At 41.8% G+C, this 15,193-nt stretch overlaps 1 protein-coding gene across 1 annotated transcript; it reads left to right on the top strand.

Moving 5' to 3' along the window:
• The first annotated feature begins 843 nt into the window (after nt 1-843).
• LOC125519853 (uncharacterized) lies at nt 844-2,999 on the top strand. Its single transcript, XM_048684631.2, has 4 exons — nt 844-974; nt 1,115-1,256; nt 2,393-2,517; nt 2,604-2,999. The coding sequence occupies exons 2-4, from the start codon at nt 1,125-1,127 to the stop codon at nt 2,740-2,742; spliced, it is 396 nt and encodes a 131-aa protein (XP_048540588.2). The 5' UTR covers nt 844-974; nt 1,115-1,124; the 3' UTR covers nt 2,743-2,999.
• Nucleotides 3,000-15,193: the final 12,194 nt, after the last annotated feature.

Here is a 15,193-nt window from a genome sequence, read left to right as displayed (position 1 = left end):
AAGAGAACCTCTCCCACTTTTGCTGCCAAAGGAGCCACTAGATGGGCATACAACTCTGGTACATCATGGATTTGGATCCATATGTTGATTGTCTCAAGTTTCATAGTGGACGGCTTCGTTATCCCATCATATGGCAGCAGAATCACCGCATCTCCCCTGAAATTCCATGGGCCGTCATTCATAACTCTCTCCCAATCACCTAAGCAAGTGAATGTGACCGTATACAAGTTGTCCTCCAGAGGCTTGAACCCGGCCTCCTGCGCAATATCCCATGCCGATCTCATGTTTCTGAAAAACCAAGTCTGGCTGTAGGTTTTGAAGGTGTTAAACCTAGCTAGGGCTACCCATCTTGGCCCCTCCGGCGGCATAGGTTGCTCATCGAAGACCACGTCGTCCAAGTCCTCCTCCTTCAATCCCAACTCCTTCATCAACTGCTCGACATCACTGATCCCGGAGGAACTAACTCCGGAATTCTCCATGAATACTCTCACCCGAAGAACAAATCGGGTAACTTGATGGGGAACCCTAGTTTCCGCCGCCCCCTTCCTTGCCACTGGCGAGACGACAACCCTGGGAGGCCGCCCCCTCCTTGCCGCGTCGAGAACGGGGTTTGATCGGTGGTAGGGAAAAAAGCTCGACGGCGGCGAAGATCGCCCCGGGAGAACTCGGCGAAACCCTAACTAGAGGGAAGTATTCAGTATCAGGTCCGCATGCAGATGAGCTCGCGTGCAGAGATGGATTTTCGGAAAAAAGGAACCTACCGAAATCTCCACAGTTGGGCCGAAAAAGTCCAAGATCAAGAGCTGCACTGGGCCGGGCCTGCTCGCAAGATTATATGTTGGCGCACCGCACCGCACCGCACCTCCCGGACAGCGCTAAAAACCGCTCTCCCCACCCAATTTCCCCTTCTTCTCGGTGGAGGCGAACGACGAACCCTAACCGCGCGAGGAATAAGGAGTGCCCAGACCCGCAAGGTACGCTCACCAAATCCCAGCGAAATTTCCAGTCTGCAATCCAATCGATGGTTTGTGTGTGGGGTGGGGGTGGGGGTAGCGGCCGGCGGTGGTGATTCGTGACGGACTTTTTATCCTAATGCATAACCAATTGTTCGCAGGACGGCGACGATGGCGGCGGTTCGGTGCGCGGCGAGGAGCCTCGGTGGCTCACTGCTCCAGCGAACGCAGGCGGCGGTCGCGGAGGAGGGACGCCGGCTCGTGCCAAGCAGGTTCATGCGCTCCCGCCAGCTCTCCACCAAGGTATCTGAACCAAAATTTGCATATTTTTTCACATGATCTATCTCACGTCATCCACGATGTAGCCAGCCATAATCGAATTCTTTGCAATCGAAACAGCAGCATGCGTGTGTCTCTTGTATTGGCTACTACTAGAAACAAGAGCAAAGTTACTTACTTAGCGTCATCATGTATACCAGTACTTGTTTTAACCTGACCTGAACCTATACATCCTGACCTAGTGCTGCTTGTAGCAACAGGAGGTACTGCATGCTAATCATATCATTAGGCAACCTTATCGGTTGATCTGATCATGAATTTTTATGCATAAGATCGATTGATGTTGTGTTGCTGATGTTTTGATATCTTGAACCATCTCCTCTTCTTCTTGCTTCACTTACTAGTTAGTACTCCCTCTGTAAAGAAATACAGAGTATAAGATCGTTTAGATCACTATATTAGTGATATAAACGGTCTTATATTTCCGTACTAGTCAATAGTTTGTTTCCAAAGCACACACGCACACACTGCCAATTGATCCACTAGCCCAACATGATTTATGTTTCTCACGACATCAAGGATCGATGTAGCCTGTGATAATTGAATTATGTGCAATTGAAACAGCAACACACATGTGTCTCTTGTATTACCTACCATAAAAAATGAGCAAAATTACTTGCTTATCATGGTCATACTAGTCTAACCTGACGCCTGACGAACTAGCAACAGGACTACATTGGAATCATATCACTAAGCAACCTTATTTTCCTGGTTGATCGGAGCATGACTTTTTACTCACCCCTTTAGCAAATACTCCGTTATTACTTGTCGCTCAAATGGATGTATCTAACATTTAAATACATCTAGATACATTCATTTGAGCGACAAATAGTTTCGGACGGAGGTAGTAATTAATTGCATCACATAAAGATGGATGTTGCTGTGGTTTCGCATCTTCTTCTGCTTCATGCACATCCTAGCTAGTATGATTCTGTGACATCATTTGTCCAAATCGGGCAAGTGTGATTCTGTGACTAGTAGCTACACGTGCACCATGCTTTCTTAACTGACAGACAAGACATTATCCTTCTTAATTATTTACCAGCCACAGTCAGCGCTTGTACTTAATGATTGATGATGCAAAGTGTGTATAAATCCAGCATGCTGGCAAGATCCTGAAGGAACTGGAGCCGTCTGAAGTGGACGCTCAGTATAAGCTGGCGAGGGCGAAGCTGGGTGCAACGTTAGATAAGTTGGAGAAGGAACAGGCAGATAAGACTATGTTGTACGTAGAGGATCAAACTTGATATATGTTGTACGACAGGAGTTGGTACATATATTCTCATTTGACCTACCTCGTTCTACCTGCAGGCGCTTGAAATCCATCGGACGTGCGGTTGACGGCGTGATCAATGGAGTTGTCAAGTTGGCAGCTTTCTGTATGGTTACTGCTGTTGCTTTTGGTGGCGAAGGGGTAGAAGCACAGGCTGTTACCAAGGGAAGCCAGTGAAGACAAGATGGAACAATGAGAACCAAAGATGGCCCAGCTTGTTTTAAGTTCAATTATGACCTCTGCAGTTTGGCTATCATGTTATTATATCTCTTATCTGTCTATCTAGTGAGTACTGTAGATTGATCCGAACATACTTGCGTAACTGGTATGGTCACTGGCATGCATGGTTGGTGTTATTGGCTTCTGTCTTGAAGTGATTGTAATCAACTTAGAAGTGTTCACTTTCTGAAACTAATTGTGTGACGTCTTGTACAGATCCTTTCACTTCATGACTGCCCTGTTTTTTTTTTCTCCTGTCGTCAAACTGTGGGTTTGTCTTGACCTAGTCATCTCCAAGTGCTTTTTATCTATGAAGCACGATACGGGATACGGCAATTTCTAGAAACATCAATACGGCGATATGGCAAGTATATATAAATAATTAATAAAATGACATGTAATAAAGGCAAAACATAATACAATGTGTGAGATGAGATAAAAATACTAGCCCATTGGTTGCAGCCAAGCGCATAGGATACAGGACACGACAAGCAGCTAAGCACGGACGCGACGCAATCATACCTTGTTGTTGCTGGCGACATGCGGCGGCGACAGAGAAGACTCAAGTCACTCCATGCGGCGGCAAGGCGAGCCGGCAGGGTGGAGAGGCGATTCAAGGCGGCGGCGGCAACGAGCTACTGCAGGCGGCGGCGGCGGCCGCGCACTGCCTGCTGTCGCCAGATCCAATCCTTCATGGTCGAACAGAAAGGAGAGAGCTGATGTTAGGTTAGGCTTGTGGGCTTCTATTGGGCTCAAGGCTGCCGGCGACGTGCTTGCCGTATCCCGGCCATGTCCACAGCGTGTCGCCACCGTATCGTGTTTATTTTCTTTTCTTTTTAAATCAAAAATCGGGATACTTCAGCGATACCTGTATCGAAGCCGTATCAGGCGTATCAAAGTATCGGCCACGTACAGTACGCCGATACAGCTAATCTTGACGTATCGGTGCTTCGTAGCCTTTTATGCACATGAGGTTATTCATTTAGCACTCACTTACAAAACTGTTCAAAAACAAATGGAGCAACCTTTCCCTTTAAATGAATAAATAAATAGAGACGCCTAACAAAGAAATGAAATTTGAGACCACCAGCGTCTCTGCAGGTTTGCTCCAGATTTTTGTGATTTGTTCTAGATTTTTGTTATCTGTATTTTTTTTGGGGAAATTTGAGGATTTGCCACGCCTTTAATTACACTTTGAGGATTTGCCCCCGTTTACCCTATAAAAGGATTTGCCATGCATTTGCTGTAATCTTGAGGATTTGCCCTTGACGAGACGGGCCACGGCAAAATGACCAACAAACCCTTGTGTTGATCTATGTGAGAGGCAGCCAAAACCCCGATCGTTCTGTCCCAGATATCACACTCGTCTGGTACGATTTAGGCGGCAGCGGCGAAGGTGACCTCGATCTCCACAACGATAGCAGCGGCGCCGGCGGCTGCAACCTGGTAAGATGTGGCACTATATGCCCTTCCTTCGACCATCACCTGCTCCCCCAAGGTCGTTGTTCCTCTAGTGCAACATGTCAATACGTCCATCTTTTGCCTTAGTATGAGTCTGAACCAACTCCTAGATTTATTCCCAAAACATAGTTAATCAACAAACTCGAAAAAAAGCATCTCTAGATTTTCTGCAAAATCAGAGTCCTGCCATTATCTCCCACTTGATTGTTAACTAGTAAATGCACACGTACGTGTAATCTTAGGATTTGTTTTTGTTTCTTCTAGTTAGAAGTCATATATTTATCATCATGTTGAGGGTCTAATGATGTAACAAAGTCCCACTAACCGAAATTCATGCAAACATAATGTAGTATACTACTTGACCTACAATTCTCAGTGTAAATTTACAAATACAATATACGTCGTCTACTATAGTAAACCTTGATAAGCTTAAACTACTGATCTTTATACAAGACATAAGAAACATCTGACACTAAGTAATGAATACACATGAATTTAAAACATCAAGCAAGAAAATTACCCATTATTGTTAGATTAACTCTACCTTTTTATTAATCAACAACTGATTCCTCTTAAACCTAAAAAATCATCAAAATCTTCAGTGTCTGCATCCCCTATTCCTATTTGCCGCTGCGGTCAAGCTGTGATGTTTGCGTCCTCTTCATGGGCCAATGTTGCCAAAAACCTCCCATGTTTTCGTTTACTGAGTTGTGGTGTTTGCAGACCAAAATTATGGCAGCAGCTGCGCTTGCATTATGGGTGCAACAACAATGGCAGCATGAGGACAAACCTGAATCTTCTTTAGAAAACTAGCACCAAAAGGCATTGTCTATCTCACACCACCAGCGTCAACTCCATCTCTTCATACAAATGGGTTAAAAATTATACAGAATCCTATGTGGTTAATTGTACAGGCAAGTAACCAGATGGGGGGGGGGGCACATACCTCATCCTTAAGCTGTGAGAGGGCAAAAGTTCCAACTGATCCACTACCCGGCTGCTATCAAAAGTTCCAATTAAGTGCTGAAAGTTCTTGTTTTATGGAGCATCATCTATATGAGAATGTAGTGACCCGGCCTGAAATCGGCCAAGTCTCCGTGTATCGGTACCATCCCAAGATCATGCCGGCACACACAGTGCATTGATGAAAATTTCAAAGTTCAATCACACCTGATTTATTACATGATTCTCATATAGTCTTTATTACAATAGAATAAATTCGGTCGAAGGCCGACTCATGAGGAAAAATTAAATGCTGCGGAAATGTAGACGATAAGCGAGTCCATCCGACTCCATAGGGCAATCACCGGGCGTGGATCGTAGCCTCACTCCTGATCGGAAAACTCCTCTGCAACATGAGACGTTGTAGCCGTGTAGGTCAGCATTTTGAATATGCCGGCAAGTCATAGAGAAAGACAATAATAACAACGCTAATACTATATACAATTTGGCTGTGGGGCTCTAAGGTTAAGTTTTTGTGAAAAAGCCAATTTTCCCTACAACAAAAGGACTTGTTTGCAGTTACTACAAAATGTTGGTTGTTAATGAGATGGTTCCGCCAACCAGTGTCTCATACCCGAAATCATCATAACCCATCAATTTATTATGTTTGGTGTTGAGATTTCAGAAATACTCCAATTCCAGAGGCTCAGTTGTCTGTAACCGGTGACATGGCTAATCGATTAGATTTCACTCTGCAGATCTTGTGCACTTTACCCGCAAGAATCGTTCCCTCCTTTATGTCCTCGCACTGCCTGCTGTTTGAAGACGGGACGAACGAAACAAGGTCTTTCATAGAGATCCTCTGGGCCACTGCCGGTGCCCATCCATGTCCTACCGCTCTTCTACATCTGTTGGCACCGTCCGTCCAGATTCACGCCTAGGGTCGACCAAGCCAGAGCCCATAATGGCTTGCACCTCCACATGTAACACTACAAAAAAATACACTTCCGTGATGATACGTGTTTGTCATAGTAGGTCACGTTTTCTGTCATGCATGTACATCCATGACGATTTTATGACAGAATCAAGATAGTCATACCTGTGCTGTCATAGAAGTGTTCCATGACATTACCAAAATTATCATCACGGAAGTGTCCACTTCCATGATGATAAATCGCGCGTCACAGAAGTGCTTTTGTCAAGGGTGACTGACACGTGGCATCCATTGTAACGGGTCGCTGCTAAGCTATCGGTTCCGGTTTTGGATTCGATAACCCGTTAACAGCCCGGACCAATGGGAAATTTCCACGTGTAAAATTCTAATTGGCCGGAGGAAACACGTGTCAGCTCGTTAGTGGGTCAGATAGGCGCCTATGATATGTCGACACGTGCGACGGCCCACCACTGGCCCATTTAGCTTACAAAGGCCGGCCGGTTTGACTTGGTCAAAAGTTAGCGGGCTGGCCCATGAAAAGCTTGTTAACGTCTCTTCGCAAATAGCCCATTTTACGGCCCGGTAACTCACGACCTGTTATGGCCTACCCGAAATCGGCCCAATAACGTCATGTGGACCGTCGAATATAACACTAGCTCGTTTCACTTTCGACCCATGTATGGCCCACAACGTCTTTCGGCCCATATGAGGCCTTCGTATCTTTAGGCCCTTTAGAGGCCCACGGTGACTCTATCCCATAATGAACAGTAAATTTCTTTGTACCCGTTAATGGCCCATGATTCACATGGGCCATTTCCAGCCCGTGTTAGCTTTCAGCCTACTGACGGCCCATACGTTCTTGGGCTCCTTTCCGGCCCTCGATTACTTCCAGCCCATTACTGGCATGTTCCCCCAATGGGCCAAATTCGGCCCATGGCAAGAGTCGACCCATTTCTGGCCCATTAACCCATTGCGCCGTTTCTAGCCCATCCTATATTCTGGCCCATTAATGACCCGTTATGCCTGTGACAGAATTAAGCCTTTGTTGTCCTTCGGCCTGCTAACGGCCCATTACCGTGCTGGGCCGATACCAATTACGCCCGTTTACGGCCCATGTAGACCCATTTATCCGACGGCCCGAGGCCCACCGATTCTACGACCCTGTTGGAGGCCCAATTATCGGCGGTCCATAGGAGGCCCATGGATTCTACGGCCCATAGCAGGGTCAAGGTTACCACGGTCCGTATATGGCCCATGGTTGTTGCGGCCACTAGAAAAACCAGGGAAAAAGAAGACTAGGAAATAAATAAGCCCGAAACTAATGCTAGGCTATTAAGGCGGTTGCACAGATTACATCCAGTGGGCATCAAAGATCGCCACCAGTGCAAATATAGGAAACACCCTACACTATACAAAAATGGCTTGCTGTTTTCTTCAGCCGATGGCTGCACGTTAAGAACAAATTTTGTATCTCAACAAAACAAATTACAACTATAAAATAAAAGGAAGGTTGACATAAAAGTTAACATCCTGGCAGATAAATGCACCACCAGAAGTTTAGAAGCTTAGTTCATTTGATCTGACTGTTACGTTTTCATGCTGTATTGTCCGATGGAGCACCATAACCTTCGCCTTCATTTCTCCTAGGCTCATGAACAACATAGCAAATGTCTGATAGTCTGGTTTCAAAACCATGCATATCTTGACGACATCGAACAATGTCCGTCCTTGTTTCACAAAGGGTCTCTGTTAGGGAATTGACTTGTGTCTGGAGCGCAGATATAACATTATTTTGAGCTTGCATATCTTTATCATGAGGCAGTTTGGACGAGATTGCCTTAACAACCAACCCAGTATTACGCAGGAACGTGCTTTTGGCACTGTTAGTGGACAGGTACTGACCCACTGCAGCAAGAGCTGACATTGCGGTTATAGTTGCCTCGCCACCTTTGATACATCTCCAATGTATCTATAATTTTTGATCGTTCCATGCTATTATATTATCTGTTTTGGATGTTAATGGGCTTATTTATACATTTTTATATTATTTTTGGGACTAACCTACTAACCCAAGGCCCAGTGCAAATTGCTGTTTTTTTGCCTATTTCAGTGTTTCGCAGAAAAGGAATATCAAACGGAATCCAAACGGAATAAAACCTTCGGGAGAGTTATTTTTGGAACAAACGTGATCTAGGGAACTTGGAGTGGACGTCAAGCAACCAACGAGGAGGCCACAAGGTAGGGGGCGCGCCCTCCCCCCTCGTGGGCCCCTCGTGGCTCCACCGACCTACTTCTTCCTCCTATATATATTCATATACCCCGAAAACATCCAGGAGCACCACGAAACCCTATTTCCACCGCAGCAACCTTCTGTACCCAAGAGATCCCATCTTGGGGCCTTTTCCGGAGCTCCACTGGAGGGGGAATCGATCACGGAGGGGCTCTACATCAACTCCATGGCCCCTCCGATGATGTGTGAGTAGTTTACCTCAGACCTTTGGGTCCATAGTTATTAGCTAGATGGCTTCTTCTCTCTCTTTGGATCTCAATACAATGTTCTCCTTGATCTTCTTGGAGATCTATTTGATGTAACTCTTTTTGCGATGTGTTTATCAAGATCCGATGAATTGTGGTTTATGATCCAGTTTATCTATGAACAATATTTGATTCTTCTCTGAAATCTTTTATGTATGATTGGTTATCTTTGCAAGTCTCTTCGAATTATCAGTTTGGTTTGGCCTACTAGATTGATCTTTCTTGCAATGGGAGAAGTGCTTAGCTTTGGGTTCAATCTTGCGGTGTCCTTTCCCAGTGACAGCAAGGGCAGCAAGGCACATATTGTATTGTTGCCATCGAGGATAAAAAGATGGGGTTTATATCATATTGCTTGAGTTTATCCCTCTACATCATGTCATCTTGCCTAATGCATTACTCTGTTCTTATGAACTTAATACTCTAGATGCATGCTGGATAGCGGTCGATGTGTGGAGTAATAGTAGTAGATGCAGAATCGTTTCGGTCTACTTGACGCGGACATGATGCCTATATACATGATCATGTCTAGATATTCTCATAATTATGCACTTTTCTATCAATTGCTCGACAGTAATTTGTTCACCCACCGTAATACTTATGCTATCTTGAGAGAAGCCACTAGTGAAACCTATGGCCCCCGGGTCTATTCTCCATTATATTAATCTCCCGTCAACAAGCTATTTCTATTACCATTTATTTTGCAATATTTACTTTCAATCTATATCATAAAAATACCAAAAATATTTATCTTATTGTTATTATCTCTATGAGATCTCACTCTCGTAAGTGACCGTGAAGGGATTGACAACCCCTTTATCGCGTTGGTTGCGAGGTTCTTATTTGTCTGTGTAGGTACGAGGGACTTGCGTGTAGTCTCCTACTGGATTGATACCTTGGTTCTCAAAAACTGAGGGAAATACTTATGCTACTTTGCTTCATCACCCTTTCTTCTTCAAGGGAAAACCAACGCGGTGCTCAAGAGGTAGCAAGAAGGATTTCTGGCACCGTTGCCGGGGAGATCTACGCACAAGTCAAGACATACCAAGTACCCATCACAAACTCTTATCCGTCGCATTACATTATTTGCCATTTTCCTCTCGTTTTCCTCTCCCCCACTTCACCCTTGCCGTTTTATTCGCCCTCCTTTTCCGTTCCCCTTCTATTTTCTAGTTCATCTCTTTTTCGCTTGCTTCTTGTGTGCTTGTGTGTTGGATTGTTTGTCACGATGGCTCAAGATAATACTAAATTGTGTGACTTTTCTAATACTAACAATAATAATTTTATTAGCACTCCGATTTCTCCTCTTACCAATGCTGAATCTTGTGAAATTAATGCCGCTTTGCTGAATCTTGTCATGAAAGATCCGTTTTCCGGCCTTCCTAGTGAAGATGCCGCTACCCATCTAAACAACTTTGTTGATTTGTGTGATATGCAAAAGAAGAAAGATGTGGATAATGATATTGTTAAATTGAAGCTATTCCCGTTTTCACTTAGAGATCGTGCTAAAACTTGGTTTTCTTCTTTGCCTAAAAACAGTATCGATTCATGGAATAAGTGCAAAGATGGTTTTATCTCTAAGTATTTTCCCCCCGCTAAGATCATCTCTCTTAGAAACAATATTATGAATTTTAAGCAACTTGATCATGAACATGTTGCACAAGCATGGGATAGGATGAAATTAATGATACGTAATTGCCCCACACATGGTTTGAATCTTTGGATCATTATAAATTTTTTTATGGCGGATTGAATTTTGCTTCTAGAAATATTTTAGATTCGGCCGCGGGAGGCACTTTAATGGAAATCACTTTAGGAGAAGCTACTAAACTCCTAGATAATGTTATGGTTAATTATTCTCAATGGCACACTGAAAGATCCACTAGTAAAAAGGTGCATGCTATAGAAGAAATTAATGTTTTGAGTGGAAAGATGGATGAACTTATGAAATTGTTTGCTAATAAGAGTGTTTCTTCTGATCCTAATGATATGCCTTTGTCTACTTTGATTGAGAATAATAATGAATCTATGGATGTGAATTTTGTTGGTAGGAACAATTTTGGTAATAATACATATAGAGGTAATTTTAATCCTAGTGCATTTCCTAGTAATTCCTCTAATAATTATGGTAATTCCTACAACAATTCTTATGGAAATTATAATAAGATGCCCTCTGATTTTGAATCTAATATTAAAGAATTTATTAGTTTGCAAAAGAGTTTCAATATCTTGATTGAAGAAATATTGTCTAAGATTGATGAGTTGGCTAGGAACGTGGATAGAATTTCTCTTGATGTTGATTCTTTGAAGCTTAGATCTATTCCACCTAAGCATGATATCAATGAGTCTCTCAAAGCTATGACAATTTCCATTTATGAGTGCAAGGAAAGAACCTCTAGGATGCGTGCTAAAAAAGATTGCTTTATGAAAGCGTGTTCTTCTAGTTTTGATGATAATAAGGATGAAGATCTAAAAGTGATTGATGTGTCCCCTATTAAATCTTTGTTTTGCAATATGAATCTTGATAATGATGGGACTGGACATGTGTCAAATTTAGTTAAAAGATGCCCCAATGATTCGGAGTTTTTAGATCTTGATGCAAAAATTGGTCAAAGTGGGATTGATGAGGTTAAAACTTTCATATCAATGAACCCACTATTTTGGATTTCAAGGAATTTAATTATTATAATTGTTCTTTAATAGATTGTATTTACTTGTTGCAATCCGTGCTAAATTCTCCGCATGCTTATAGTCAAAATAAAGCTTTTACTAACCATATCGTTGATGCTATAATGCAATCTTATGAAGAAAAGCTTGAATTGGAAGTTTCTATCCCTAGAAAACTTCATGATGAGTGGGAACCTACTATTAAAATTAATATTAAAGATCATGAATGCTATGATTTATGTGATTGGGTGCTAGCGTTTCCACGATTCCAAAAACTTTGTGTGATGTGTTTGGTTTTCGTGAATTTGATGATTGTTCTTTAAATTTGCACCTCGAGGATTCCACTATTAAGAAACCTATGGGAAGGATTAATGATGTTCTTATTGTTTCAAATAGGAATTATGTGCCCAAAGATTTCATTGTTCTTGATATTGATTGCAATCCTACATGTCCTATTATTCTTGGTAGGCCTTTCCTTAGAACGATTGGTGCAGTTATTGATATGAAGGATGGGAATATTAGATTCCAATTTCCGTTAAGGAAAGGCATGAAACACTTTCCTAGAGAGAAAATTAAATTACCTTATGAATCTATTATGAGAGCCACTTATGGGTCGCATACCAAAGATGATAATACCTAGATCTATTCTCGCTTTTATGCCTAGCTAGGGGCGTTAAACGATAGCGCTTGTTGGGAGGCAACCCAATTTTATTTTTGTTCCTTGCTTTTTGGTTATGTTTAGTAATAAATAATTCATATAGCCTCTGTTTAGATGTGGTTTTATTCTTTTAATTAGTGGTTGTGCCAAGTAGAACCTTTGGGAAGACTTGGGGAAAGTCTTTGCGATCTTGCTATAAAAAACAGAAACTTTAGCGCTCACGAGATTTGCTGCCATTTTTTTACTGGAGAGTGAGATTAAGTTGATTATTTTTGAAGATGATTAATAGATAAATTCCTAACGTCCAGAAATTTATTTTAGAATTCTTGGGGTTACAGAAGTATTTGAAACCTACAGATTACTACAGACTGTTCTGTTTTTGACAGATTCTGTTTTTCGTGTGTTGTTTGTTTATTTTGATGAATCTATGGCTAGTATCGGAGGTTATGAACCATAGAGAAGTTGGAATACAGTAGGTTTAACACCAATATAAATAAAGAATGAGTTCATTACAGTACCTTAAGTGGTGGTTTATTTTCTTTTACTAACGGAGCTCATGAGATTTTCTGTTTAAGTTTTGTGTTGTGAAGTTTTCAAGTTTTGGGTAAAGATTTGATGGATTATGGAACAAGGAGTGGCAAGATCCTAAGCTTGGGGATGCCCATGGAACCCCAAGGTAAAATTCAAGGACAACCAAAATCCTAAGCTTGGGGATGCCACGGAAGGCATCCCCTCTTTCGTCTTCTTCTATCGGTAACTTTACTTAAGACCATATTTTTATTCACCACATGATATGTGTTTTGCTTGGAGCGTCTTGTATGATTTGAGTCTTTGCTTTTTAGTTTAACACAATCATCCTTTCTGTACACACCTTTTGGGAGACACACAGATGAATTGAAATTTATTAGAATACTTTATGAGCTTCACTTATATATTTTGAGCTAGATAATTTTGCTCTAGTGCTTCACTTATATCTTTTAGAGCACGGTGGTGGTTTTATTTTATAGAAATTATTGATCTCTCATGCTTCAGTTATATTATTTTGAGAGTCCTTTAGAACAGCTTGGTAATTTGCTTTGGTTATGAAGCTAGTCCTAATATGATAGGCATCCAAGATGGGTATAATAAAAACTATCATAGAAAGTGCATTGAATACTATGAGAAGTTTGATACTTGATAATTGTTTTGAGATATAAAGGTGGTGATATTAGAGTGTGCTAGTTGAGTAATTGTGAATTTGAGAAATACTTGTGTTGAAGTTTGCAAGTCACGTAGCATGCACTATGGTAACCGTTGTGTAACAAATTTGAAACATGAGGTGTTCTTAGATTGTCTTCCTTATGAGTGGCGGTCGGGGACGAGCGATGGCCTTTTCCTACCAATATATCCCCCTAGGAGCATGCACGTAGTGCTTGGTTTTTGATGACTTGTAGATTTTTGCAATAAGTATGTGAGTTCTTTATGACTAATGTTGAGTCCATGGATTATACGCACTCTCACCCTTCCATCATTAATAGCCTCTTCGGTACCGTGCATTGCCCTTTCTCACCTTGAGAGTTGGTGCAAACTTCGCCGGTGCATCCAAATCCCGTGATATGATACGCTCTATCACACATAAACCTCCTTATATCTTCCTCAAAACAGCTTACCTACCTATTATGGCATTTCCATAGCCATTCCGAGATATATTGCCATGCAACTTTCCATCGTTTCATTTATGACACGCTTCATCATTGTCATATTGCTTTGCATGATCATGTAGTTGACATCGTATTTGTGGAAAAGCCACCATGCATAAATTTTCATACATGTCACTCTTGATTCATTGCCCTTCTCGGTACACCGCCGGAGGCATTCATATAGAGTCATATTTTGTTCTAGTATCGAGTTGTAATCATTGAGTTGTAAATAGATAGAAGTGTGATGATCATCATTAATAGAGCATTGTCCCAAATAAAAAAAGAGAAAGGCCAAAAAAAGGGAAGGCCCAAAAAAAGAAAAAAAGAAAAAGGGACAATGCTACTATCCTTTTTTCCACACTTGTGCTTCAAAGTAGCACCATGATCTTTATGATAGAGAGTCTCTTGTTTTGTCACTTTCATATACTAGTGGGAATTTTTCATTATAGAACTTGGCTTGTATATTCGAACAATGGGCTTCCTCAAATGCCCTAGGTCTTCGTGAGCAAGCAAGTTGGATGCACACCCACTTAGTTCTCTTGTTGAGCTTTCATACATTTATAGCTCTAGTGCATCCGTTGCATGGCAATCCCTATTCCTTGCATTGACATCAATTTATGGGCATCTCCCTAGCCCGTTGATTAGCCTCGTCGATGTGAGACTTTCTCCTTTTTTGTCTTCTCCAAATAACCCCCTATCATTATTCTATTCCACCCATAGTGCTATATCCATGGCTCACTCTCATGTATTGCATGAAAGTTGAAAAAAGTTTGAGATTACTAAACTATGAAACAATTGCTTGGCTTGTCATCGGGGTTGTGCAAGATGAGAGCATTCTTGTGTGACGAAAATGGAGCATGACCAGACTATATGATTTTGTAGGGATGAACTTTCTTTTGCCATGTTATTTTGAGAAGACATGATTGCTTAGTTAGTATGCTTGAAGTATTATTATTTTTATGTCAATATTAAACTTTTGTCTTGAATCTTTCGGATCTGAATATTCAAGGCACAATAAATAAAATTACATTGAGAATTATGCTAGGTACCATTCCACATCAAAAATTCTGTTTTTATCATTTACCTACTCGAGGACGAGCAGGAATTAAGCTTGGGGATGCTTGATACGTCTCCAACGTATCTATAATTTTTGGTTGTTCCATGCTATTATATTATCAATTTTGGATGTTAATGGGCTTATTTATACACTTTTATATTATTTTGGGACTAACCTACTAACCCAAGGCCCAGTGCAAATTGCTGTTTTTGCCTATTTCAGTGTTTGTAGAAAAGGAATATCAAACGGAATAAAACCTTCGGGAGAGTTATTTTTGGAATAAACGTGATCCAGGGAACTTGGAGTGGACGTCAAGCAACCAACGAGGAGGCCACGAGGCAGGGGGGCGCGCCTACCACCTGGGCGTGCCCTCCCCCCTCGTAGCTCCACCGACCTACGTCTTCCTCCTATATATATATATTCATATACCCCGAAAACATCCAGGAGCACCACGAAACCCTATTTCCACAACCGCAACC

Source organism: Triticum urartu, chromosome 1A (genome assembly GCF_056163025.1).
Source record: "Triticum urartu cultivar PI428250 chromosome 1A, HENAU_Tu73, whole genome shotgun sequence".
NCBI lineage: Eukaryota > Viridiplantae > Streptophyta > Magnoliopsida > Poales > Poaceae > Triticum > Triticum urartu.
Note: the sequence above shows the minus strand (reverse complement) of the source record. Positions and strands in the feature narration are given on the sequence as shown.

Excerpts from the sequence above, each read along its gene's own strand:
- LOC125519853 (XM_048684631.2), top strand. The coding sequence starts at position 1,125 with ATGGCGGCGGTTCGGTGCGCGGCGAGGAGCCTCGGTGGCTCACTGCTC. Across the intron at positions 1,257-2,392 it reads CCCGCCAGCTCTCCACCAAG|CATGCTGGCAAGATCCTGAA; the intron begins GTATCTGAACCA and ends GTATAAATCCAG. Across the intron at positions 2,518-2,603 it reads CAGGCAGATAAGACTATGTT|GCGCTTGAAATCCATCGGAC; the intron begins GTACGTAGAGGA and ends TTCTACCTGCAG.